Source organism: Coregonus lavaretus (genome assembly GCF_964263955.1).
Source record: "Coregonus lavaretus genome assembly, chromosome: 20".
Lineage (NCBI taxonomy): Eukaryota > Metazoa > Chordata > Actinopteri > Salmoniformes > Salmonidae > Coregonus > Coregonus lavaretus.
In genome coordinates, this window is record NC_140007.1 from 44,194,380 (window position 1) to 44,217,250 (window position 22,871).

Here is a 22,871-nt window from a genome sequence, read left to right on the forward strand (position 1 = left end):
ATAGCTGTTTGGATGTAATTCATATCAACATGCCATTCAAGTTGCAACAATTTTATTTCCCCATGTTTGTGTGTGTGCTGTCTGATACCATTTGTGACAGGCGTTTTATATCCCATCACGAATTGTTATCGGTTCCAAACATCCTTGTTGATTTGGTTGAAATGAAATTAATATACGCGAGAACTAATTTAGCATGTTGCTGGAGCATTAACATATAATATTACATTTTTATAAACAACCCAATTAAACTTCCAACAAATCTGGGTTGCGATATTAACTGGGCTGTTACAAATAATAAGATGTGGTTTCAAAAAGCTTTTAATAAAGTATTTTTTTAATGTAACATTGCAGTTGGAATGGAGAGTGATATAGTATACTATATATAATATTGACAGGTTTTGATTTGATTACTCAAATGAAGACCATATTTCCATTTAATGTGATTTTTTATTTTTTTTTAATCTTGATGGCGTTGTACTTGTAAGTGTGACACTGATTTAGCATCAATTTCATTATTATTTACCTCTGTGTGTGAGAGAGAGAGAGATGCATACTCATGGAGCCACTTAAGGCAGTCTTTAACAATATGACAGAGGTTCATTTTCTCTGGAAGAAGTTTTGTCTTGGATATTATTATGCAAAACAAGCAGCGATAGCAACCTTCCTGCTATTGTTTGTTAACAATTGGTGTACCAGGTTATCCATTTTCTGCTGTTTTGTAAAAAATAAAAGAAATACATAAAAGAAAGTCATAAATGTTTTTTTTTTTTTTTTTTTTTAAGGATTGTAGGTTTCTACTTAGGAAAGTGCCTTTGTATCTGAGTTAGCAACTTTTTCTTAGAACATACCTCATTAAAAGTGTTATCCCATGAAAACGTTTTGTGTTTACTCCTGTAGCTCAGTTGGTAGAGCATGGCGCTTGCAACGCCAGGGTTGTAGGTTCGATTCCCACAGGGGGCCAGTATGAAAAATGTATGCACTCACTACAACTGTAAGTCGCTCTGGATAAGAGCGTCTGCTAAATGACTAAAATGTAAATGTTAATATGAAGAGAAAAAGCAAGCTGCAATACATCTCCTCCAATACAGTAGGCGGCGATGTGCCCACTTATGTTAGAGGAAGTCTGCATGACGTTTTCCGGATCTGCTTGTTGCGCATGCTTTCCGCTTTTACACGAACGCAAGTCTCACGAACTGAAGGCCCACTACAAAAAGAAACATGAGTAAAGCACACCCACCAGAGTTGAAAAAGTGAGTTCCTTTTATAATACATATTTGGTCTACGATCATATTTCGCGGTTCATTGTAGTAAATGTGCATAGCAAGCGAACATAGCTAGATACGCGCTAGCCAACAAAGCTACCGGTAGTCGGTAACGTTAGCTAGCTAGCGTTGCGTGGCTAGTAAAATTACTAGCTAACTTAGTTAATGAAAATGTTAGCTAGTTAAACCATGCAAACATTGAATATCATTTAAAAATTGTCATGTTTTACAAACGAAAGTGATTTTAATGGATGGGTTTTCTGGTTTTGGTTTATCAGTCTTTGACCAATCGTGTTGCAGGCTAGCTCTGGTCCATCGCTGCTGGAGAGAGACGCTATGCTACTAGCCTCAAACATGAATATGCATAGCCCTCGAGGCAACTCTGCTATAAAGTGTTTTTTTCTCAAAGTTGCCGGTGTGTCACGTGTCCTACTTATATCAGTACACTCGTAACAACTAAAGCGTTACGAAACTTCTATTCGATCAAATAAACTTAACGTAGCAAATAAGCCATTCATTTTGTTTGTTGACCAAATTCGACAGTAATTTACCTCCATACTGAAACGCCTTGTTTGGTGGGCGAAAAAACGCCAGGGTTCTGGTCTAGAAGCACGGTTTCGACTGCTCCTACAGGTTTGTTTTCCTTACTGCAGTTTAACTGACGCCCGGCACAGAAATACAATGTTCATACACAGCCACATAGAGAAGTCAGATTTGAACATTCCTAATAAGACACTTTAGTCATCACCTTTGTGCACAAAACATTATTCAAATAATTGTTGCTGAGGCCGATTTTTTTTCTTTCATCATTCACAGCGGAAGATATTAACATTTTATATTCATCCAATGTATGCCATGTTTTTGGATGACGCTGCTTCCTGAGTGCTAGTGCGCATGTGATTTTGGTCCGTATAAACCGGATGCAACCCAGATATAGACGGTTCATGAATCGGCGTATGTGAACGTGAGTAGATTACCTTAAAAACAATGGCTGGACATCTTGGACGCAGTGTCCAGTTATTATACTTCTGGTCCAGAAGCGACTTCACCATTAATTTATTTTGGGAGAAGCTATATGGACACGCCTGGTGCCCAAATGGATGACATATGTCGCTCAGCTGAGAGTCGAGACGAATGAATTTGGTTCAGTCAGTCGACCTGATGAGCACATCCCAGCTAGCTAGTTTATGCTGCCAACAACAGCAGCATGGCACTAGTTAAAACTAGTAAAATAAAGTGTTTATTTTAATGGTCAAGGGAGGGGAAAAAACGTGTAGTATTGGTCACCATCTGGATTTGGTCCCCTTCTCCAATATGTTTCATCCCACTTGATTTTATTTCTAGTAGGATAGCAGCCTACACGAGAAATAACTTGTAGTGTTGGTAGAAACCATCTGTCACCGTGATACAGTCTACACTTCTCAATGGGGAGAGTTTGCGCTACAACCCGGCAACACAAGAACGCGGGGCAGTGTCCTTCAGCCCGACTGCTGTCTGGCAGCAAGGAGAGGGAAGTAGCTAGATAGTGTAGCCAATATCAGGTCAGGGTGACAGCTGAAGCACATTTACCGAAAATGTTCAACTACGGCATTAACGTCTAACGTTACATTTTTGTAATAAACCCCCCCCCCCCCCCCCAAAAAAAAAAAGTTTTATTTACTCAGATAAACGGAATGATTATGAACACTCCCAAGTCACAACTAAGGCAGACGTTTTATAAATTCTTGCTAAAGTTTATATCCACAAGCATATAAGCTAAGTGGGAAGAGTTGTGTTAAGCTAGCCAAAATAAGGATTCACATGATCTCATCAGGACAATTGACTGAACCGAATCCGTTCGTCTCCACTCGACTCTCAAACGTCATCAATTTGGGCACCAGGCGTGTCAGTATAGCACCTCCCATTCATTTTCATTAAAGCGTTGTTTTACTATTGACAGTTACAGCTGATTTCGGGATTGTATATCGATTCGCTCTCCTTAAAAATGTCATATGCTTTATTCGTTTCGGTCTCTGAATTCTTTAAGCAAACTTTTCGCCGCCAGCTCCTGATATATCGGGGCATAAAAACGACAATCGGAATTAGCCTAGTGCGTGTACTAGGTGTGTGCGTGTACTAGGCCTGAACTCGTTTTCTAAACTAGCTTTCTAGCTGAACTATGCTAGTTCTCGTCCTCATTTACAAACGTCATAAATACTGCACCTTTAAAGTCAAAACTCAATTTGCTAGTGATACAATCATGTAACTTAAGAAATTCGCTGCAAAGAAACTTACATTCTTTATTGTTTTGTTGAATAGTCATGACTGGTTCAAGATATGTCGTAAGATGACGGTGGCGAAGGATATCATTGCTACTTAACGTGGATCCAAGTTCAGTTTTGAGATCTATTGGCGTAGGGCTAGCTGGACATTTCTGACTGGTCTTCGAACTGTGACAACAGACAGCCTCTCCCCGCTTGGCTCCATGGGATATGTAGTGATTTTGCCAACACAGCCAGATATGTACACAGTCTTGTACCCTTAACCTTTTTTAAACTGACTATCATCATATTAAACCACAGAAAGAGGCTGCGCCCCTCTTTCTGTGGTTATGGTTCCGGAACTGACACACCCACACATGTTTTGCATACAACAACATGCTGGTCACGTGGTTTCAAACGTTGAATAGTCTCCGGGGGTGAACCATTAATTCAAAAGATAAGAAATCGTGTTTAAAAAATACTGTTATATGGGGGGGAAATGTCACGACTGTACCTACCAGAGTTAGTTGTTAAACTACTCATCCCATACAGCATTGCTGTCTGTATCGTCCAATCACAGAGCCAATACAAGTCATGTGATCGCTAACAGATCACATTACTTGTATCTGCTCTGTGATTGGACGATACCGACCGTGAGGCTCATGGTTAGTGTACGTTTTGGTGGTCTTTGAGACGGAAACTGACAGTAAAAATATGATTTCTCAACACAGAGGTTGAAACATTCATAACCGATGGGCACTACATCAACATACGAATTGTTTTGCAATCTCGGTAGAAAATAGAACGTATACGTTGCACAGTAACATTGCTAATATTTGATATCACCACGGGTTTCGAGGATTGAGAATCCACGTCCGGAACCCCTCGTTGCAGCCCTATTTCAACAAATGTTTGAACACTTTACCACCAGACTAGTTCTGGTCCATGCGCATGCAGCTCGTAGTGCAAATCAGAAGCATGCGCGTGGACCAGAACTAGCCTGGTATACACATAGCCAAACCCCCTCTGGAATAGTCAGTTTGTGGTGTAACTATCTTTATTAGCAAATAATAACAACATATTTTCTGCTAATTTCAGGTTCATGGACAAGAAGCTATCTCGTGAGTACTGATTCTGAATATCAATGGTTCTGCTGAGTTGACTGGACAAACTATTATATCTTTGCATGCAGAGCCAGCCAAGGTTCTGATTGCATGAATTGACAAACCCAATTTACAATTTCTTAGCCATAACTTCAAGGACTGAAATGGAAAGTGTCTCCAATTTGGCTTGCCTTATTGCCTCATTATTACGGTTGTTGAAATGTAGTCCAGGTGTGTAATCATTAGTCCAAACAGAGAGTTTCTATTGGACAAATTCAGGTAGGCCCCCCCCCCCGTTCACTTTGCTTCCATTTTTAAGAAACTTTTTGCAACAGAATCGACGTAATGAATACGCCCCAGGTCTTCAATGTTCTACATCTTGTCCTTCAGTGAAGCTGAACGGTGGCAGGCAGGTCCAAGGAGTCCTGCGAGGGTTTGACCCCTTCATGAACTTGGTGATGGATGACTGCTTGGAGATGGCCCCCGGGGGAATACAGAACACGATAGGCATGGTGGTCAGTATCTACAGCGTTGTTAACTACGTCTACACTACCTCTGGGGACAGACACATTTTGCTTTTATTCATCAGTGTCACCACATACCTTTTTATGCATGTAAATCAATACTTTTTTTTAATTTTGTTTACTTTCTGTAGGTAATCCGAGGAAACAGCATCATCATGTTGGAGGCTCTTGAGAGAGTATGAGGGTGGGGATGGCAGGCTTCAAGAAAGTGGAATAATGGACATTATTGTAAACACTTTTGTAATTTCCTGTTTTTTCCTGTTGATAGAGTATGTATCTGATACGTTTAGACAGATGTTTCATTTGGAAATGTTTTGATGAATTGTGAAATCTTGTGAATAAACTGGGTATTTTGTTTTCTTTATTTTTGCGCAATATTTTCTTTATTTTACCTCTACACGTTTGAAGCACTTGATTGATTACATGTAAGGTCAAATTATACTTAAGTGATAGCATACAATGTAGATTGAATAGATTTATCCTAACTTTGAGGGCTATTATCCCTAATAAATTCGCGTAACTGGCTGGCCAAATTTCGCAAATGTATTTTTTTAAACACACATTGTACACGCGTGACTACAATGAATGGACACTGATTGATTTATCAACAGTCAACACAAGGGGTCGCCGTTTCACTTCACACAGGCTTTCTAGGGTCGAGAAAGGACTTTTATTTTGACAGGTTGATCGCGTTTGTGTTGAATACGCACTGGCGGTCTCTGTACCATTGGTTGCGCAGTGTATTGAGGGTATGTGGAAAGTAGGAATGTCGGAAGAGGTTGGAAAAGCGTTACACGCGGTGGTAGACAGGGTAAATCAAGCGGCGGCACGTCGCCCCAAGGTAAGCCAAGTTCAGTATTATATTGGGAAGAACCCGTATCGACTTTTGATAGTCGTGTCGTGCGAAATTGTCTTATCATTTCAAAGCGGGGGTGGACCAGTTGTATGTAAGGCAAAACATCTCAACCTTTGAGATGGCACACCATAACATGCACATTACATTTTTGGCATCTACTAATTAGCTCAGCGCTGCATGCATCCACTATGTATGTATTATGGGTGGAAGTACCGCGCGGAGGGTTCTAGACGATTTGCTCACGACTTATTAATTGCTGCTGGTGCTCTTATCATTTTGTCGGTAACGTCAACAATGTTTCGTAAGTGTTGCAAAACATTTCCAACTTCCGTTCACTCCTGTTTCGTAATTTAATTAACGTTTTGATTGATTCAATTGACACCGTCCCACCACAATTGAACTAGCCTAGGCAGCCGATAGTGGGCGCTACGTCTGCACCAAAGACAGTAGTATGTAGATACGCTAAAATTGCTTCTCCAGTAGTTTTTGACTTAAATAAAAACGTTTCACTTTCACGAGGTTCGAGTAATAACATGTTCAACTACATTACTTAAGACATTTGCTCGAATCTAGTTGTGCCTTTTTAGAATTCGAGAAAATTAACAACTAAGAAATAATTGTGAACTTCTCTCATTGACTTATCAAACCCCGGCCTGGTCAGTTTGGTCTGTTTCGCAAGCGTTCCCGGAAGTCTCGCGATGTTTCGCCTCTGGGTTTAGAAACTGTGTTGCACAATCGCCTAGGGTTGATGTGCCCAGCCGGTAGGTAATGCCAGAGAGGAAGAGAGGCCCAACTCGGCGGAAAATCTGTCTCCCTCCAGCAGGTGGCGTTTGTTCGTTATTTAGCCCGCCAAGCAAGGACTTTTTGTATAGAGGTCAATGACCACGTTTACATGCACACCAATATCCCGTTATTATTCGGGATACTCTTATGTATTCTGTTTTTGAGTTGAAGCATATAAACATCATATCCCGTTTACAATAACCCGAAAAATCCTTATCCCGGTTATGAGAAACCCGGATAAGATACTTGGGATAGATGGGATACTGTGGCATGGGATACTTTTCGCTGGCGGTCTGCGCAGGCTCAGTTTCACATCATGTGTGTTGTGATTTTTTTTTTCTTCATCTGATTGTCAAACAAATCACTTTGTATGCTATCTGCGCAGTTCGATCCACCGTAATTCCATAATAATGTATTTAGCTGATACTCTGTACAGGACCGTATAGCCTACTGGCTACATTCACCCCTAATTTAGACACATTTCTGTTTATAATTTCCGACATTTGGTAGGCCATATTATAATTTCCGACATTGGTAGGCCATTTTTACATGCAGCTTATCTTCTGTCATAACTTGTTGCCCCAGAAGACTAAATAATGTAGTGCTCACCAGAATAATGTCTTGCATTTATAGAATTCATGCATTAGTAATCTAGTTAACACCGGTACAATTGTCTGTTTCGTTTAGGGACCGGGGAGAAAACACATTAACTCCAAAACAGTGGAAAGATTAGTCCTGTGGAAAATGTAAAAATGCTGATAAGACTTCAGTTAATCTTGGGTGCATATTCTATGTGGTTGAAATACTGTCTGCTTCCATAAGTGTCAAAGATAACGCATTACATTTGCATTTTCTCAAGAGATGCTGAAATAAATAAATAATATTTCTCCACTCCTGTTCCAAGACAAAATTAACATTTGTTGTATAATTTTACTGCAAGAAATGCATAATTCTGCAGGAGTTATTAAGCTACGTGAGAGGTCATAGGTCTACAGTCAGTGTCCATATTTCAGTTACTATTCCATTTAGCCCATATACTTAAATGAGGAATATTCTGTTTATACAGGGATACTCGTGAGTGAGATATCAAAGGTGCATGTAAACATCTTATCCCGAATAAGACCTTAAGTGGGATATGAGCTACTATCAGAATACTGTGCGCATGTAAACTCATTCATTTGAACTCGGAGGTCACGAGTTTCCAACATGACGTGAATGCGGCATTATTTGTAAATGTTTAATTTAATTGTATATTTGATCAACAATACAAAACATACACATACAAACAACAACATCACACACCCCCATCTCTAGCGCCAGCATCATTTTCCTCCACATGGCCTGAAACTGCACCATTTCTGTTTCTCTCCGTAGCCCACGCACTTTCAATATTTAAATAATAAATCATGATGTTTTTCCATTGTGTTAATGATGAGTGATGAGAAGAGAATCCTCCAACCCATCAGGTTTCACTAATAACTTGCGTTCATTTTAACTCGGCGGTCCCGAGTTTCTGACATGACGAACGCGACATAATAGCCTACTGCATGGGCAGACGCAGACAACCATTTCAGATTTTAATGACAGGCTCTCATCTTCTTGGTTGTAAGGAAATGCCAGCAGGCTAAAATAAGTGCATTTGGGCAGCATATCTGGGTTGTGTTCAAAACGTTACCAATAGAGCTAACACAATTCTTCATTTTCTACACAATCTATTTCTGTTCGTTCTATATTGTGGCCCCAATATGCCCTCCTGAATGAGCGCCAGATATCCACTGAGCTGTCCTTAAGTAGTTCAGGTTTATCAAGACGTGACAATCTCTTTGGCTATGATTGTCATCCATAAAGAGAACTGTTATCATTCATTTATTCACCATATATTTGATTTCTCTTCTTGTTCCTCTGCTCTCTCACCCAAGACGTTGCCTGCGGTGCCGCCCCGCCTGGTAGCTGTAAGTAAGACGAAACCACCAGACATGGTGATCGAGGCGTACCGAAAAGGGCATCGCAACTTTGGTGAAAACTATGTAAGTATTGTACGTGATGGTAACATGTTATACAGTTACACATAACACCTTTTTAATGGTAGTTTTACTTTTTAATTTGACCCCCTCACTTTTAGGTGAATGAACTTGTGGATAAAGCATCAAATCCTCAGGTTGGTTCTAAAGGTTTGAAGTCACATTATTCTTCATCTCATGACGTGTCTATCCAACACCCGATTTACAAATACTTTTTATGTCCTAATCTAGATTTTAGAATCATGCCCAGAAATTGAGTGGCATTTTATTGGCCATTTACAGAAGAATAATGTCAACAAACTTTTGGGTAAGTAACATCTTGTGCAACATGTTATGCTTTGCTTTTCATATTATTTATAGTGTAGTGTTCCACTCAGGTGCACCATAGGCCTCCATATTTAAAGATGTCAACATCATATCTCCCTAATACCCAGCAATCTACTCACACACTTCAAAAAATTAAAAGGCCGACATGTTTTCGACTTTCGACCTCAGTCTTTTGTCAAGCTTTGAACACCATTCCATAGAAACCTTTAGTAGCGCCGGCATATCTTAACTCTACTCACACACATCCCATAGGTGTACCAAACCTGTTCATGGTGGAGACGGTGGACTCAGCCAAGTTGGCCGACAAGGTGAACAGCTCCTGGCAGCGGTTAAGAGCAGCTAGCACGCACAAGTTAAAGATCATGGTTCAGATCAACACCAGTGGGGAGGAAAGTAAGTGTTCGCACACACACACACACACACACACGCGTTGGCATTTATTGGGATGATTCATGTACTGGAGGCAGCTCTGCAGAGAGGTCACTAGCTGGTACAGCCACAGTCATGAAATCTGATTTCAAACCTAACCTTAACCACACTGCTAACCCTAATGCCTAATCCTAACTTTTTTTTTTTTTCATTTGTTCATTTTTTAGATCAGCTTTAATACTGCAGATAGATTGTAACTTCCATCAATGTAATTGTCTGCATCACTTCCAATCCCCCATATATATTTCTTACATATAAATATATACACATATATATGCATACATATACATATCCTTTAAAAATATATATATTTATCTTTATTACTTTCTAACCCTACCACCCCTCCCCTAATTGGAGTAAACTAGTGAACAACAGTGCTTAGGCCTCTACTTCCAGCCCATACATACTATATACATTTTATGGACACAGTCAATTTTACAATAGTTATATTTTGTTTGTTTTTACTCCTGAACTTCCTCTACCCTCAACCTCTCCGATCATTTTCATGATGTCCATCCGGTTTGCTTCTATATGCCATATCTTTCAAACTGTGCTCTTTCACAAAAGTTCTTAACCTATATACATATTATGGACAGAGTATGTTTTACATGAGTTATCTTGTTGTTATTAGTCCCAACCTTCAGCTCCATTCAACCCTTCCCATCTATCCCTTAACCCTAACCTTAACCACACTGCTAAACCTAATGCTTAGCCTTAACCACACTGCTAAACCTAATGCTTAACCTTAACCACACTGCTAACCCTAATGCCTAACCTTAAATGAAGACCAAAAAGCAAATGTTTGTTTTCATGTATTTTTACGATATAGCCAATTTTGACTTTGCAACTGGCCCATCTAGAGGAACCAACTCAGTTTTGCCTCCAGGGCAAGACTCATGACAATAAACGTCAACCTGCCAGACAGACAACACTAACTACCGTTCTATGTTGCCTCTAGGTAAACATGGACTGCCTCCTGGCGACACGGTGAACACAGTGAAACACATTTTATCCAAATGCTCTGCCCTACACTTCTCCGGACTCATGACCATTGGTCGCTATGGCTACGACCTAGCTGATGGCCCTAACCCAGATTTTCAGGTATTTGGCTGTTATGATTACCCTAACTTTTTATGTTAAGGCTTTTGGTAAAGATCTATAAGTCTGTTGTGCATCACCAACCAGGCTTTGCTGAGTCGGCGACAGGAAGTGTGTACCAGTCTACAGCTCCCGCTTGAGGATGTTGAGCTTAGTATGGGCATGTCCACTGACTTTGAACACGCGGTAAGTTCCACTGTCTCAGCCTTCTTAATTGCTAACACAATACGTTCTTAACATATTGAATGATCAGATATTGATTAGGCTACCCATTACTACTCGAATGCTCATGCTGTTTGTATTAAGTTATACCCTTCTGAGGTATTCTCTTCCATTTCCTCCTTTAGATTGAGGTGGGTTCCACTAATGTGCGAGTTGGTAGTACTATTTTTGGTAATAGGGATTATCCCAACACACCCACTCCCAGTCCAGAGAAAAAGTCAAAGGTTCCGACAGAAGAGGCAGCTAAGAAGATGGAGCGTCTCACTGTGACACAACAGTGATGTTTCTCCTTCCTACACTCACACAGGCTGAAAAGGATTTAGTATTTTATGAGAATTTCTGGAAGAAAATGTATTTGGTTGATCTAGTTTAATTCATTTCTACGGAGCCCATTCATTTGAGCATTTCTGGAAGGAATTCGATCTTCAAATTGACATTATAAACAGATTTCTAAACTACTTCTCGCGTCTCGATCTTGTGCCAACCCTAGATTCAATAGATACCATTTAACACGATAACGTAAATAGAGATAATTCAGAGAGTGAAGCAGAGATGGAGTTTATATCAAATCTAGCAAATGTTTTGATAATTTTATTTTTACTCCACATTTACAACCCAAAACGTGACACTATACTGAACTCTTGACCGTGTTGAATATCCCAGTGATTGGGAATCTTACATGTTAAAATTTCCTATTTTTCTGGCAAAATACTTGTGATTTAATAAACATATCCCCCCTTTATGATGTATGGTATTGTGAGTCAATTACATTTTCTATGGTGTTGTCAAATACTTAACATTTTTATTTTTTGATAAACACAATTCTAGAACTGCATGTAAAGAGCGACTCATACAATATGTTTACACTACAGTATTATTTAATTGTGATGTCAGTGATTCTTTTGGTCTGAATTGTGTGTTGGTGCACTGAAAGATTTAACCTATGCAAAGAGGAAATAGTTTTGTTTGCACTGTTATGAGATTTATCTTATAGTTATCAATGTAAAACTAAATCCATTACTAAGGGAACTGTGAATGAAAATAAACATTGCAAAACATTCACTTAAACGAAATACAGGATTAAATTGATACGGCGGGAGGTGATAAGCAATAAAATAATTGTTGAAAATAACTTGGTTTTGTATTTTTCCTATTCAGGAAATGTACAATAATTGTATATAAACAAAACCACATGAGAATCATTTACTTTTTCCATTGTTATTGCATACATTGAAATGACAGCCAACCAAAAGTTAAAACCTTGTGAGTGTATACCTCATCATACTACTGTATTGTCATCGAAATATTGTATTCACATCTTACTGATATCTAGATCTTAACCTAGATCAGTTTTGAATAACTCTAGGGTATTTTATCATAGACCTTCATTACATAACATTCAAATGTAATCTGCACCTGATTCAAACATGTTGGTCTTTGAAAAAAAACGGTGCTGCTTGGACCATCCTCTAAAAATCAATAATACCCTGTTTCCTGGAATGATATTGCTCTTCAACAGAAGTTAAGAACGTGCATGCCATTCTGTTTGTGAACTGGTGTTTGGGAGTGAACAGGTTAGTCATTGAGCTAAAACTATTATTAGCTCTGCTATAATCATTTTTAGACTAAATCACAATAATCTACTCCAAATAGAAGTGTTTACACCAAAAGTATACAGTATGCAGAAAGACAAATGTACAAAATTATAGTCCAGATCTGTGACTGCTTAATGCAAAGTGAAACAAAATTGAAAGTTACATTTGCCACTCCTTTTGTGCAGTCCAACAAAGTTGATATAAAACAAAGGTTGGAGAAAAAATACAAGGAAATGGACACAGTAAGGTGCTTGCTTATTGATCAGAATAATTCATAATGGACAATACATAACACACTGAATGTTCTCAATTAATTTGCTTCCCAGGTTTAAGCATCTCTACTAGTCACAACAGCATCTCTCTCTACCAGTTCGCTCCGTATGGGTGTAACTCCTGTCTTGGAACTCAATCAGTGATGTACTGTGGGCATTACACCAACTTCTTGGCCTCAAAGAAGCTCTTGAGGTGCTTCATCTGCCAGATGCCAGTGGTGAGGAGGATAAGTGTCTGAGCTATAGACCACCAAAGCACACGCTGGTTAGTGCTCTCACTCGTCATGCGGAACCGCTCCTCACGATACTGTGAAGAGACAGACAGTCACTAGAACACTGAAAGACAAGGGGAAGTCCTCACGATACTGTGAAGAGATACGCAGACAGTCACTAGAACACTGAAAGACAAGGGGAAGTCCTCACGATACTGTGAAGAGACAGACAGTCACTAGAACACTGAAAGACAAGGGGAAGTCCTCACGATACTGTGAAGAGACAGACAGTCACTAGAACACTGAAAGACAAGGGGAAGTCCTCACGATACTGTGAAGAGACAGACAGTCACTAGAACACTGAAAGACAAGGGGAAGTCCTCACGATACTGTGAAGAGACAGACAGTCACTAGAACACTGAAAGACAAGGGGAAGTCCTCACGATACTGTGAAGAGATACGCAGACAGTCACTAGAACACTGAAAGACAAGGGGAAGTCCTCACGGTACTGTGAAGAGATACGCAGACAGTCACTAGATCATTAAAAGACGAGGGTAAGACATCGATTCCACAACAGCTTTGTATGACATTATGCAGGTTAAAATAAATCAATATTATCACCTATGTTGTGGCTTAGTTATTCAACTCTAAATGTAGAAGTTCTCTTTCAACCCACCTGCTGATAGTTTTGCTCTTTCTGGATTTGTTCTACTTGGTCCAGTAATTGTCGAGCTCTTAATTGCAGCTCTGTGAGCTTGTCTTTTGCTGCGATTTCGGGGTAGTTGTTGGTATGTTCACCAACCTGAATATCCAGGTGGACTCTCTGTAAAATGGAACACAAGGTTAGTATGTCAGACTATCTGCATATTTACTGCTATACAGAAGGTTTTTGTGAGAAGAAAATGTCCAGAACAACAACATCCCACTCATACCAGTTTGCCGCCAGCGAAGAGGGCCATCTTGGTGGAGTTGGAGTGCAGGCAGATCTGATGTGCGCCTGGTGTATGGGACGTAAAGGTGAACCGTCCATCTGACCCATACTGACGAGACAGGATTATCTAGAATAGAGGGTTGGGGAGAGAGAAACATGCCGATTAAACATACGTGGAGGCATTGTGTGTATGAAGACACACACACAAAGTGTAGTGAGTGTGGTAACCTTATATCTAATCTTTATTCTCATTGTTTGACTGACCTTAGTATCCGAATCCTTGATCTCCACATGCATTCCAAGGCCAGGGGTGGCTGGGAGGAAGGATCCCGTCTGCTTGTCCCACAGCTGAGTCCTGTATTTCCCTAATAATAGAGAGATGCCAGATGAAAGGCTATTCCTCACATCCTCACTAGAGGGCATACTCCATCTCAAATAACACGTTGACTGATCCCACAGTCAGTGACTGTATAATCTTCTCATCTTTTGTAGCTAGCCAGCTAGAAAACATTTATTAATTAAGACCCATGAGATAGGATATATTTTTTATCCATCAAATCTAGCTACATCAGTCAGGAAATTAAAGACATGCGTGCACTGACTAACTGGATTAATCAAAATAGCCTATGAGCCAGAAGCAGCTAGCTAGTTAACCAGCTATAACGTTATCTAAAGCTAAAATAATAATTTACCAATAACCATAGTCTCATCTGGAATTTCCTCTATAAAGCATTTTTTCTCCGTCTCTCCAATGTGAAAATAGAGAGCGTAACTTGGAGAGAGCCAAGCAAATAATACGACAATTCCAGGGCCAGGTGCAGCGAGCATCATGTCAAATCAACTTTGTTGTCCCCAGCAGCAGGGTCAGTGTAGTAAATGCAACCAGCTGCTACTGCACTTTTATTTTGAAATTCATACAAACCCCGCCGGAAGTGGTTGCACTGGGTCGCACACTACCCAGAATGCACTTCACCGAGACCATTTTTTGTGGTGTTTGTTATGGTGCGAGGATATCTCAGCATCTAGCAACAAAAGCGTTTCGCCCTACACTGTTATAAAAACAGTGTTTAGTTGTTGTTTTGACAAGTTGTCTGTGGCTGTAGCGTTTAGCTACTTTTCCCAAATTATTGCTGTTTGATTCTCGAAGATATAGGCATGGCGCAGTACAAAGGAGCAGCAAGCGAGGCTGGAAGAGCCATGCAGCTGATAAAAAAGCGTGAAAAGGAAAGAGAACAACTTTCACAGCTAAAGGAGAAAATTGCTCAGGTCAGTCACTTGTTAGCTAAGTTAGCTATGTAATATTCTTGCTTATTCACTGCTATCTAGTTACTGAAAGCCATCAAACGAACAGGAATAATATTCCTGCTTATTCACTGCTATCTAGTTACTGAAAGACATCAAACGAACAACCTATAGCCATTGTGCAAGACTGTGTACAGTAGTAGCTTTAACGTACCTAGCTATGTGTCCCCTCTTACTATCTGAATATCTCCTGCAGGACAATATGGTCAAGTCTAACATCGACAAGAAGTTCTCAGCTCATTATGATGCGGTGGAAGCAGAGCTCAAATCCAGCACTGTTGGTAAGTATAGTATGGGACTTCTGCATGTCAGACTTTACTTTTTATAAGGAAATAATTGTGAAGAACACAGTCTTACTGCAATACTGTCTTCCCTTGTCAGGTCTGGTGACACTCAATGATATGAAGGCCAGGCAGGAGGCTCTTGTGAAAGAACGAGAAAAGCAACTGGCCAAGAAGGAGCAATCAAAGGAGTTGATGCTGTGAGTTACTGTATTCCCAGAGTTACTGTATACCCCGAGTTACTGTATTCCCAGAGTTACTGTATTCCCTGCCTCTTATGTCTGTTATGATCTCTCAATGACCCCTGAGTATGGGGCGAAGTCTTCTGTCGAAAGCTGTTGTCAGTGTCTCGTCTCTGCTCTCTTTCTGTCTACCTTCAGGAAGCTGTTGTCAGTGTCTTGTCTCTGCTCTCTTTCTGTCTACCTTCAGAAAGCTGTCAGTGTCTCTGCTCTCTTTCTGTCTACCTTCAGAAAGCTGTTGTCAGTGTCTCTGCTCTCTTTCTGTCTACCTTCAGGAAGCTGTTGTCAGTGTCTTGTCTCTGCTCTCTTTCTGTCTACCTTCAGAAAGCTGTTGTCAGTGTCTCTCTTTCTGTCTACCTTCAGAAAGCTGTTGTCAGTGTCTCGTCTCTCTTTCTGTCTACCTTCAGGAAGCTGTTGTCAGTGTCTCGTCTCTGCTCTCTTTCTGTCCACCTTCAGAAAGCTGTTGTCAGTGTCTCTCTTTCTGTCTACCTTCAGGAAGCTGTTGTCAGTGTCTCGTCTCTGCTCTCTTTCTGTCTACCTTCAGGAAGCTGGAGAAGCAGAAGGAGAAGAAGAGAAAGGAAGAGCAGAAGAGAAAGATAGCCAGTTTATCCTTTAATCCTGAAGATGAAGAGGAGGAGGAAGATGAGGAGACAGAGGAGGAGGAGGAGGAAGAGGACTGTGAGTGGTGTTCATAATAAATCTGTTCTTTATAGCCACAAGACTGTCTAAGAACAATCAAGGAATACTGACCTTTATCTTCCAAAGATTTCCCTGCTAAGAAGAAGAAGCTAGGGAAGAATCCAGATGTGGACACCAGTTTCCTGCCTGACCGGGACAGAGAGGTGAGCCTTATGCAGATAACACCAGTCACACTCATTTTCTCCAAATCAAACCTCTCACATTGAAATCTCGCCTGCATATAAAGAAAGAGTTCTCTTTATTTCTATTTATGAAGGATGCCCATTAGTTCCTGCCAAGGCAGCAGCTACTCTTCCCGGGGACCAGCAACATTAGGGCAGTTATATACTATTTAAAATATTTGTATAATTTTCACAACACATTAAGTGTGTTCCCTCAAACCAATCTGGTTATACTGCTTGCATCAGTTACCTGATGTGGAATAGATTTCAGTGTAGTCATGGCTCTATGTTGTACTGTGCGCCTCCCATAGTCTGTTCTTGACTTGGGGATTGTGAAGAGACCTTTGGTGGCATGTCTTGTGGGGTATGCATGGGTGTCTGAGCTGTTTGCTAGTAGGTTAAACAGACACCTCGGTGCATTCAGCATGTCAACACTTCTTACAAAAACAAGTAGTGATGAAGTCAATCTCTCCTCCACTTTGAGCCAGGAGAGATTGACATGTATATTAATAATGTTAGCTCTATGTGTACATTTAAGGGCCAGCCGTGCTGCCCTGTTCTGAGCCAATAGTCATTTTCTGAAGTCCCTCTTTGTGGCACCTGACCACACAGCTGAACAGTAGTCCAGGTGCAACAAAACTAGAGCCTGTAGGACCTGCCTTGTTGCTAGTGTTGTTAAAAAGGCGGAGCAGCGTTTTATTATGGACAGGTTTCTCCCCATCTTAGCTACTGTTGTATCAACATGTTTTTACCATAACAGTTTACAATCCAGGGTTTCTCCAAGCAGTTTAGTCACCTCAACTTGCTCAATTTCCACATGTATTTATTTCAAGATTTAGTTGAGGTTTAGGGTTTAGTGAATGATTTGTCCCAAATACAATGCTTTTAGTTTTAGAAATATTTAGGACTAACTTATTCCTTGCCACCCATTCTGAAACTAACTGCAGCTCTTTAAGTGTTGCAGTGATTCCACTCACTGTAGTAGCTGACGTGTATAGTGTTGAGTTATCCGCATACATAGACACACTGGCTTGACTCAAAGCCAGTGGCATGTCATTAGTAAATAATGAAAAAAGTAAGGGGACTAGACAGCTACTCTGGGGAATTCCTGATTCTACTTGGAATATGTTGGAGAGGCTTCCATTAAAGAATACCCTCTGTGTTCTGTTAGACAGGTAACTCTTTATCCACAATATAGCAGGGTGTGTAAAGCCATAACCCATATGTTTTTCCATCAGCAGACTATCGATAATGTCAAAAGCCGCACTGAAGTCTAACAAAACAGCTCCCACAATCTTTTTATCATAAATTTCTCTCAGCCAATCATCAGTCATTTAAATTTGTGTAAGGGCCGTGCTTGTTGAATGTCCTTCCCTACAAGCATGCTAAAATTCTGTTATCAATTTGTTTACAGTAAAATAGCATTGTATCTGGTCAAACACAATTTCCCCCAAAAGTTTACAAAGGGTTGGTAACAGGCTGATTGGTCGGCTATATGAGCCAGTAAAGGGGGCTTTACTATTCTTGGGTAGCGGAATTACTTTAGCTTTCCTCCAGGCCTGAGGGCACACACTTTCTAGTAGGCTTAAATTGAAGATGTGGCAAAATCGTCCACTATTATCCTCAGTAATTTTCCATCCAAGTTGTCAGACGCCGGTGACTTGTCATTGTTGATAGACAACAATAATTTTTTCACCTCTTCAACACACACTTTACAGGAATCACTACAGAACTTATTGTATGACCTCTTATACACAATATTAGGCCCAGCCTTTGGAACTTTGGTTTTCCTAGATATGGCTACTATATTGTGATCACTACATCCGATGGATTTGGATATATACCTCTCTGTTGATATCACATATATTATCAAGCATTTCACACGTAATCCAGATACTGACTGTTAGCACTTGGTGGTCTATAGCAGATTCCCACAAGAATGGGCTTTAGGTGAAGCAGATGAACCTGTAGGCATATTACTTCAACAGTGTTTAACATGAGATCATCTTTAAGCTTTACATGAATGTGGTTCTGAATATAAACGGCAACACCTCCACCATTGGCATTTCTGTCTTTTCTGTAGATGTTATAACCATGTATTGCTACCACTGTATCATCAAAAGTATTATCTAAGTGAGTTCCAGAGATTGTCAGAATAAGAATGTCATCTGTTACTTGCTAATTATTTATTTCATGAACTTAAGCTTCTTAAGCTACATGACAATGACAACAGTATAACTCTGGTTCAACATTGTCAATAAATGTTACACCCAAAGAGCTGCAATAGTCACATAGCCAGTTAGGGAGGGCAGAGGGCCAGAAATTATGGGGCGTTTGTTGGTGTCAAGCAGAGACCCAATCAGTTCTTTAAAATCCATCTTCAGCTGTTCTGAGCTGCCCTTCATAATGTTATTGAATCCCACATGAACTATGATAGACTCCGTGTCCTGATGCAGGTTGAAATGTTTGGGAGCAGCTTATTGATGTCCTGTACTCGTGCTCCTGGATAGTACAACGTTTTTACTCCAGGGGCTGAGTCATTTCTCACCGTTGAACTGCCCAATACAACAGCCAGAGAAGGGGATGGAGAAACCATTCCTACCCCTTTGACTCCTGTCCATAATGCACAGAGGATACACTATATAAATGTCCTATATATACACACACACAGAGCCCAAGCTTAAAATGTGTTCATTATTGTGAGTTTAGGAGGAGGAGAATCGTCTTCGAGAGGAACTGCGCCAGGAGTGGGAGGGAAAGCAAGAAAAGATTAAGGGTAGGTTTGATAATAAATATCCATGACGATGACATCCACTGCCCTTCTGTTGGTCCCTATGGTACATCCACTGCCCTTCTATTGGTCCCTATGGTACATCCACTGCCCTTCTATTGGTCCCTATGGTACATCCACTGCCCTTCTATTGGTCCCTATGGTACATCCACTGCCCTTCTATTGGTCCCTATGGTACATCCACTGCCCTGCCATTGGTCCCTATGGTACATCCACTGCCCTTCCATTGGTCCCTATGGTACATCCACTGCCCTTCTATTGGTCCCTATGGTTAAATGAAAAGTTCACTACCCTGCTAGTTGCAACCTTACCATGATAATGACACTTATTGATAATGCCATTATAATGACATATTCATCTTCCATACAGGTGAAGAAATTGAGATCACATTCTCCTACTGGGATGGATCGGGGCATCGTAAGACTGTCAAGGTACAGTAAGAGAAAACCGGTTGCTTAGCAATGGATGTGCTGCTGGCAAGCATTAACTTTGGTCCCATGAGGTATACCTGTATACTATAGCATGTATCAGTATGCATCGTTTTGTGTTTACTACAGATGAAGAAAGGCAACACCATGCAGCAGTTCCTTCAGAAAGCACTGGAGGTCCTGAGGAAAGATTTCAGTGAGCTCAGGTAAGAGGTGATTTGATAAGTGACTGAAGCAGTGGCTTTGGTTTTATCCAGGGGTTATTCACTAGAAAACAGAAGCAAACTGAATGAAACGGAGAGGGACCTACCTGAATTTGTCCAATAAAAAAACGTGCGTTTTCGTTTTCAAAACCTTTTCCAGTTTGGAGTAAACGGTTTCCTTTGCAAAACGTTTGCAACTGTTTGCTACGGTCTTCGTCTAATGAATACACCCTAGGTTTATAGTGTCCGTCCGGCAGCCAGTGCCCATTGGCACTAACATTATAGGATTTCCCTTGACTTTATTCTTTATGAAGGAAGGTTGTAAAATGTTGGGTGTTCTCTGTAGGGCTGCTGGTGTCGAGCAGCTGATGTACATCAAAGAAGATCTGATCATACCACATGTGAGTACTGCTGGACTCGTACATCAATCTGAACTATTATACATTTACAGCTCTTCATATTAAATTGGAACAATTATCTCTGTTTTCTCTTCTAGAATCACAGTTAATTATCTCTGTTTTCTCTTCTAGCATCACAGTTAATTATCTCTGTTTTCTCTTCTAGAATCACAGTTAATTATCTCTGTTTTCTCTTCTAGAATCACAGTTAATTATCTCTGTTTTCTCTTCTAGCATCACAGTTAATTATCTCTGTTTTCTCTTCTAGCATCACAGTTAATTATCTCTGTTTTCTCTTCTAGAATCACAGTTAATTATCCCTGTTTTCTCTTCTAGAATCACAGTTAATTATCTCTGTTTTCTCTTCTAGCATCACAGTTTCTATGACTTCATTGTGACAAAAGCTCGAGGCAAATCTGGTGAGGTCAAAGGTCATCTCAAATCTACAGTATATTGAAATATGTATAACTTCACTGATGGCATTTTTTTTTTTTTTACTTTATTCCACTACAGGTCCACTCTTCAGCTTTGATGTCCACGATGACATTCGGCTGGTGAATGACGCCACTGTTGAAAAAGATGAGGTTAGGAGATCCATCCGTATTTGTTTAATTACAATTAATATACTATTCAATTTCCAAGTGTGTTTGATACTTATTCGAATCGAAGGCATTTGCCAGCGCAGCTTTAACAGTAATGAGCGTCCTTGGTGTGTCGTAGTCTCACGCAGGTAAAGTGGTGCTGAGGTGCTGGTATGAAAAGAACAAGCACATCTTCCCCGCCAGTCGCTGGGAGCCCTACGACCCAGAGAAGAAATGGGACAAATACACCGTGAGTGGTTATCGCTAACCTTGACGCACTGCCAATATCTACATTGGAATATTATAATTGCTTTCTTTTTATAGTTTTATCAAACGATCTGATTCGTATTCTAGGTTTATGTAGAGTGTGATGTAATGTGTTCCTCCACAGTAGTTCCTCCTGTGGCCAATCGCACGTCACGGTGTACAAATTAATCATCAAAAGAATGTAGCATCAATGGCTGGATAGATTATCGCGCATAATAGTATCTTATGGTTCATAGCCTTTTCCAAATTTTGGGCCGCAATGAACGGGATTGTTTCATAAGTATGCCCCACATGACACTGTATGAGTGTCGGTGCTTACAGCGCATGGGCCTGTTCACGTTCAGCTGTTAGTTCATAAAACATGTAGGAAATAGCTAAAATAGACCTATTATCAATCATTGAATCATTATAGCCAAAATGTTATTATTAGGTAAAGAATGGATAAGAAGTTGGGAGGTTTATTGTAAAACATGCAGATGTTGCAACCTAAATTAAATATTCTTGTTAATTTCTTGTTTTTCAGATCCGGTGAAAATATTGTCTTCAGGATCATTCTGGACACACATTTTATTTCAATGTTGTTTTACTATTAATGTATTGTCAGAAGCATTTTACTTTCAGATTAATAAACTATATTCACTTTAAATCATTAGGTTACTCTTCATTGTTACTGCTCAAACTTTTGCTTCAATTCCACAAAGTGTTGTTGCCTAAGAAATCATAGTGATTTCTTTACCATAAGATAACAACTCTGTTTAAGAAATATTCCTACTTTAATTTCGATGAAAATATGTGATCCTTAAAAAAATAAACTGCACTTGGATGCTGTTCACTGCGTTAATTAGAATATTTCAACTTTACTAATTTATGTCATTAAAAATATATATATTTGGCCTTGTTTGTGATGTGTCATGAATGTGGTTTGTTTTTGGCACCTCCATTACTACCGAGGGACTCGGCTGTTGGAGATAATTGAAAAACTAGAACAATACTGTCAACTTGCAGTTTGAGCTACAAAAGGGGGCCCGCTGGCTGGACGCCAGTTGCCCGTCCCTGCACGAAAGAATAGGAATCAGACCGGATTCTTCTGGATTACGACTTGTACTAACAAAGTTGTGTTGATTGTAACTTTGGGCAATATTTTGGCAGCTGCAATGTTTTCAGCTCCTCCGATGAATACTTGTAAGGTAAAATGTAAAAGGAAATGCTTCGATTTCTGGCGCTATGAAAATGTACGCACTCACTAACTGTAAGTCGCTCTGGATAAGAGCGTCTGCTAAATGACTTAAATCTATACACTTACTAAGAAAATAGTGTTATGTGAAAAATCTGATATATGTCCTGTTTATCATATGCATTTCAATAGACATTTTCAGGTTTTGGCAAATGCTGAAATATTACACAAAGGCAACTGGACAGATGCAGGATAAAAAAAAAAAACCTGGATAAGGACATAAAAAATAAAAAAATAAAAAAGATTAATCCCAGTAAATGGTCATTGTAGAGTTGATTTAGAGTAGTAACAGTGGTTGAAAGTGTGACGTTTTACCGTTGTAGGGTAATTTCTCCCCTCTTGGACTTTGAAAGTAATATATAGTGCATTCGGAAAGTATTCAGACCCATTGACTTTTTCCACATTTTGTGA

General features: G+C 39.9%; 4 protein-coding genes across 4 annotated transcripts; 3 read left to right on the forward strand and 1 right to left on the reverse strand.

The window, feature by feature from the left end:
* The first annotated feature begins 1,143 nt into the window (after positions 1–1,143).
* LOC311147814 (small nuclear ribonucleoprotein G-like) lies at positions 1,144–5,493 on the forward strand. Its single transcript, XM_084184605.1, has 4 exons — positions 1,144–1,250; positions 4,601–4,623; positions 4,996–5,120; positions 5,261–5,493. Exons 1-4 carry the CDS (start codon positions 1,219–1,221, stop codon positions 5,309–5,311), a joined length of 231 nt encoding a protein of 76 aa, XP_084040731.1. The 5' UTR covers positions 1,144–1,218; the 3' UTR covers positions 5,312–5,493.
* A 327-nt stretch (positions 5,494–5,820) lies between these two features.
* Positions 5,821–11,607, forward strand: LOC311147287 (pyridoxal phosphate homeostasis protein-like). Its single transcript, XM_084183974.1, has 8 exons — positions 5,821–5,970; positions 8,688–8,795; positions 8,891–8,926; positions 9,021–9,096; positions 9,369–9,509; positions 10,504–10,646; positions 10,731–10,829; positions 10,991–11,607. Exons 1-8 carry the CDS (start codon positions 5,881–5,883, stop codon positions 11,144–11,146), a joined length of 849 nt encoding a protein of 282 aa, XP_084040100.1. The 5' UTR covers positions 5,821–5,880; the 3' UTR covers positions 11,147–11,607.
* Positions 11,608–11,649: 42 nt separating this feature from the next.
* On the reverse strand, positions 11,650–14,745 carry LOC311147288 (transmembrane emp24 domain-containing protein 4-like). The gene is made up of 5 exons (XM_084183975.1): positions 14,569–14,745; positions 14,141–14,241; positions 13,878–14,003; positions 13,622–13,768; positions 11,650–13,039 (listed from the first exon to the last, which is right to left on the reverse strand). Exons 1-5 carry the CDS (start codon positions 14,705–14,707, stop codon positions 12,890–12,892), a joined length of 663 nt encoding a protein of 220 aa, XP_084040101.1. The 5' UTR covers positions 14,708–14,745; the 3' UTR covers positions 11,650–12,889.
* Positions 14,746–14,831: 86 nt separating this feature from the next.
* Positions 14,832–22,119, forward strand: LOC311147450 (protein FAM50A). The gene is made up of 13 exons (XM_084184145.1): positions 14,832–15,142; positions 15,375–15,459; positions 15,560–15,659; positions 16,243–16,376; positions 16,464–16,540; positions 19,268–19,334; positions 19,719–19,780; positions 19,907–19,983; positions 20,327–20,381; positions 20,749–20,797; positions 20,892–20,962; positions 21,099–21,209; positions 21,750–22,119. The coding sequence occupies exons 1-13, from the start codon at positions 15,032–15,034 to the stop codon at positions 21,756–21,758; spliced, it is 1,008 nt and encodes a 335-aa protein (XP_084040271.1). The 5' UTR covers positions 14,832–15,031; the 3' UTR covers positions 21,759–22,119.
* The last annotated feature ends 752 nt before the right edge of the window (positions 22,120–22,871 follow it).

Coding starts and splice junctions, on each gene's coding strand:
- LOC311147814 (XM_084184605.1), top strand. CDS start 1,219: ATGAGTAAAGCACACCCACCAGAGTTGAAAAA. Junction 1,251..4,600: donor CACCCACCAGAGTTGAAAAA/GTGAGTTCCTTT, acceptor TGCTAATTTCAG/GTTCATGGACAAGAAGCTAT. Junction 5,121..5,260: donor AGAACACGATAGGCATGGTG/GTCAGTATCTAC, acceptor TACTTTCTGTAG/GTAATCCGAGGAAACAGCAT.
- LOC311147287 (XM_084183974.1), top strand. CDS start 5,881: ATGTGGAAAGTAGGAATGTCGGAAGAGGTTGGAAAAGCGTTACACGCG. Junction 10,647..10,730: donor GCCCTAACCCAGATTTTCAG/GTATTTGGCTGT, acceptor ATCACCAACCAG/GCTTTGCTGAGTCGGCGACA. Junction 10,830..10,990: donor CCACTGACTTTGAACACGCG/GTAAGTTCCACT, acceptor TTCCTCCTTTAG/ATTGAGGTGGGTTCCACTAA.
- LOC311147288 (XM_084183975.1), bottom strand. CDS start 14,707: ATGATGCTCGCTGCACCTGGCCCTGGAATTGTCGTATTATTTGCTTGG. Junction 14,004..14,140: donor TCAAGGATTCGGATACTAAG/GTCAGTCAAACA, acceptor CCTCTATTCTAG/ATAATCCTGTCTCGTCAGTA. Junction 13,769..13,877: donor TCTTCGCTGGCGGCAAACTG/GTATGAGTGGGA, acceptor TCCATTTTACAG/AGAGTCCACCTGGATATTCA.
- LOC311147450 (XM_084184145.1), top strand. CDS start 15,032: ATGGCGCAGTACAAAGGAGCAGCAAGCGAGGCTGGAAGAGCCATGCAG. Junction 15,143..15,374: donor TAAAGGAGAAAATTGCTCAG/GTCAGTCACTTG, acceptor TATCTCCTGCAG/GACAATATGGTCAAGTCTAA. Junction 16,541..19,267: donor TGCCTGACCGGGACAGAGAG/GTGAGCCTTATG, acceptor TTGTGAGTTTAG/GAGGAGGAGAATCGTCTTCG.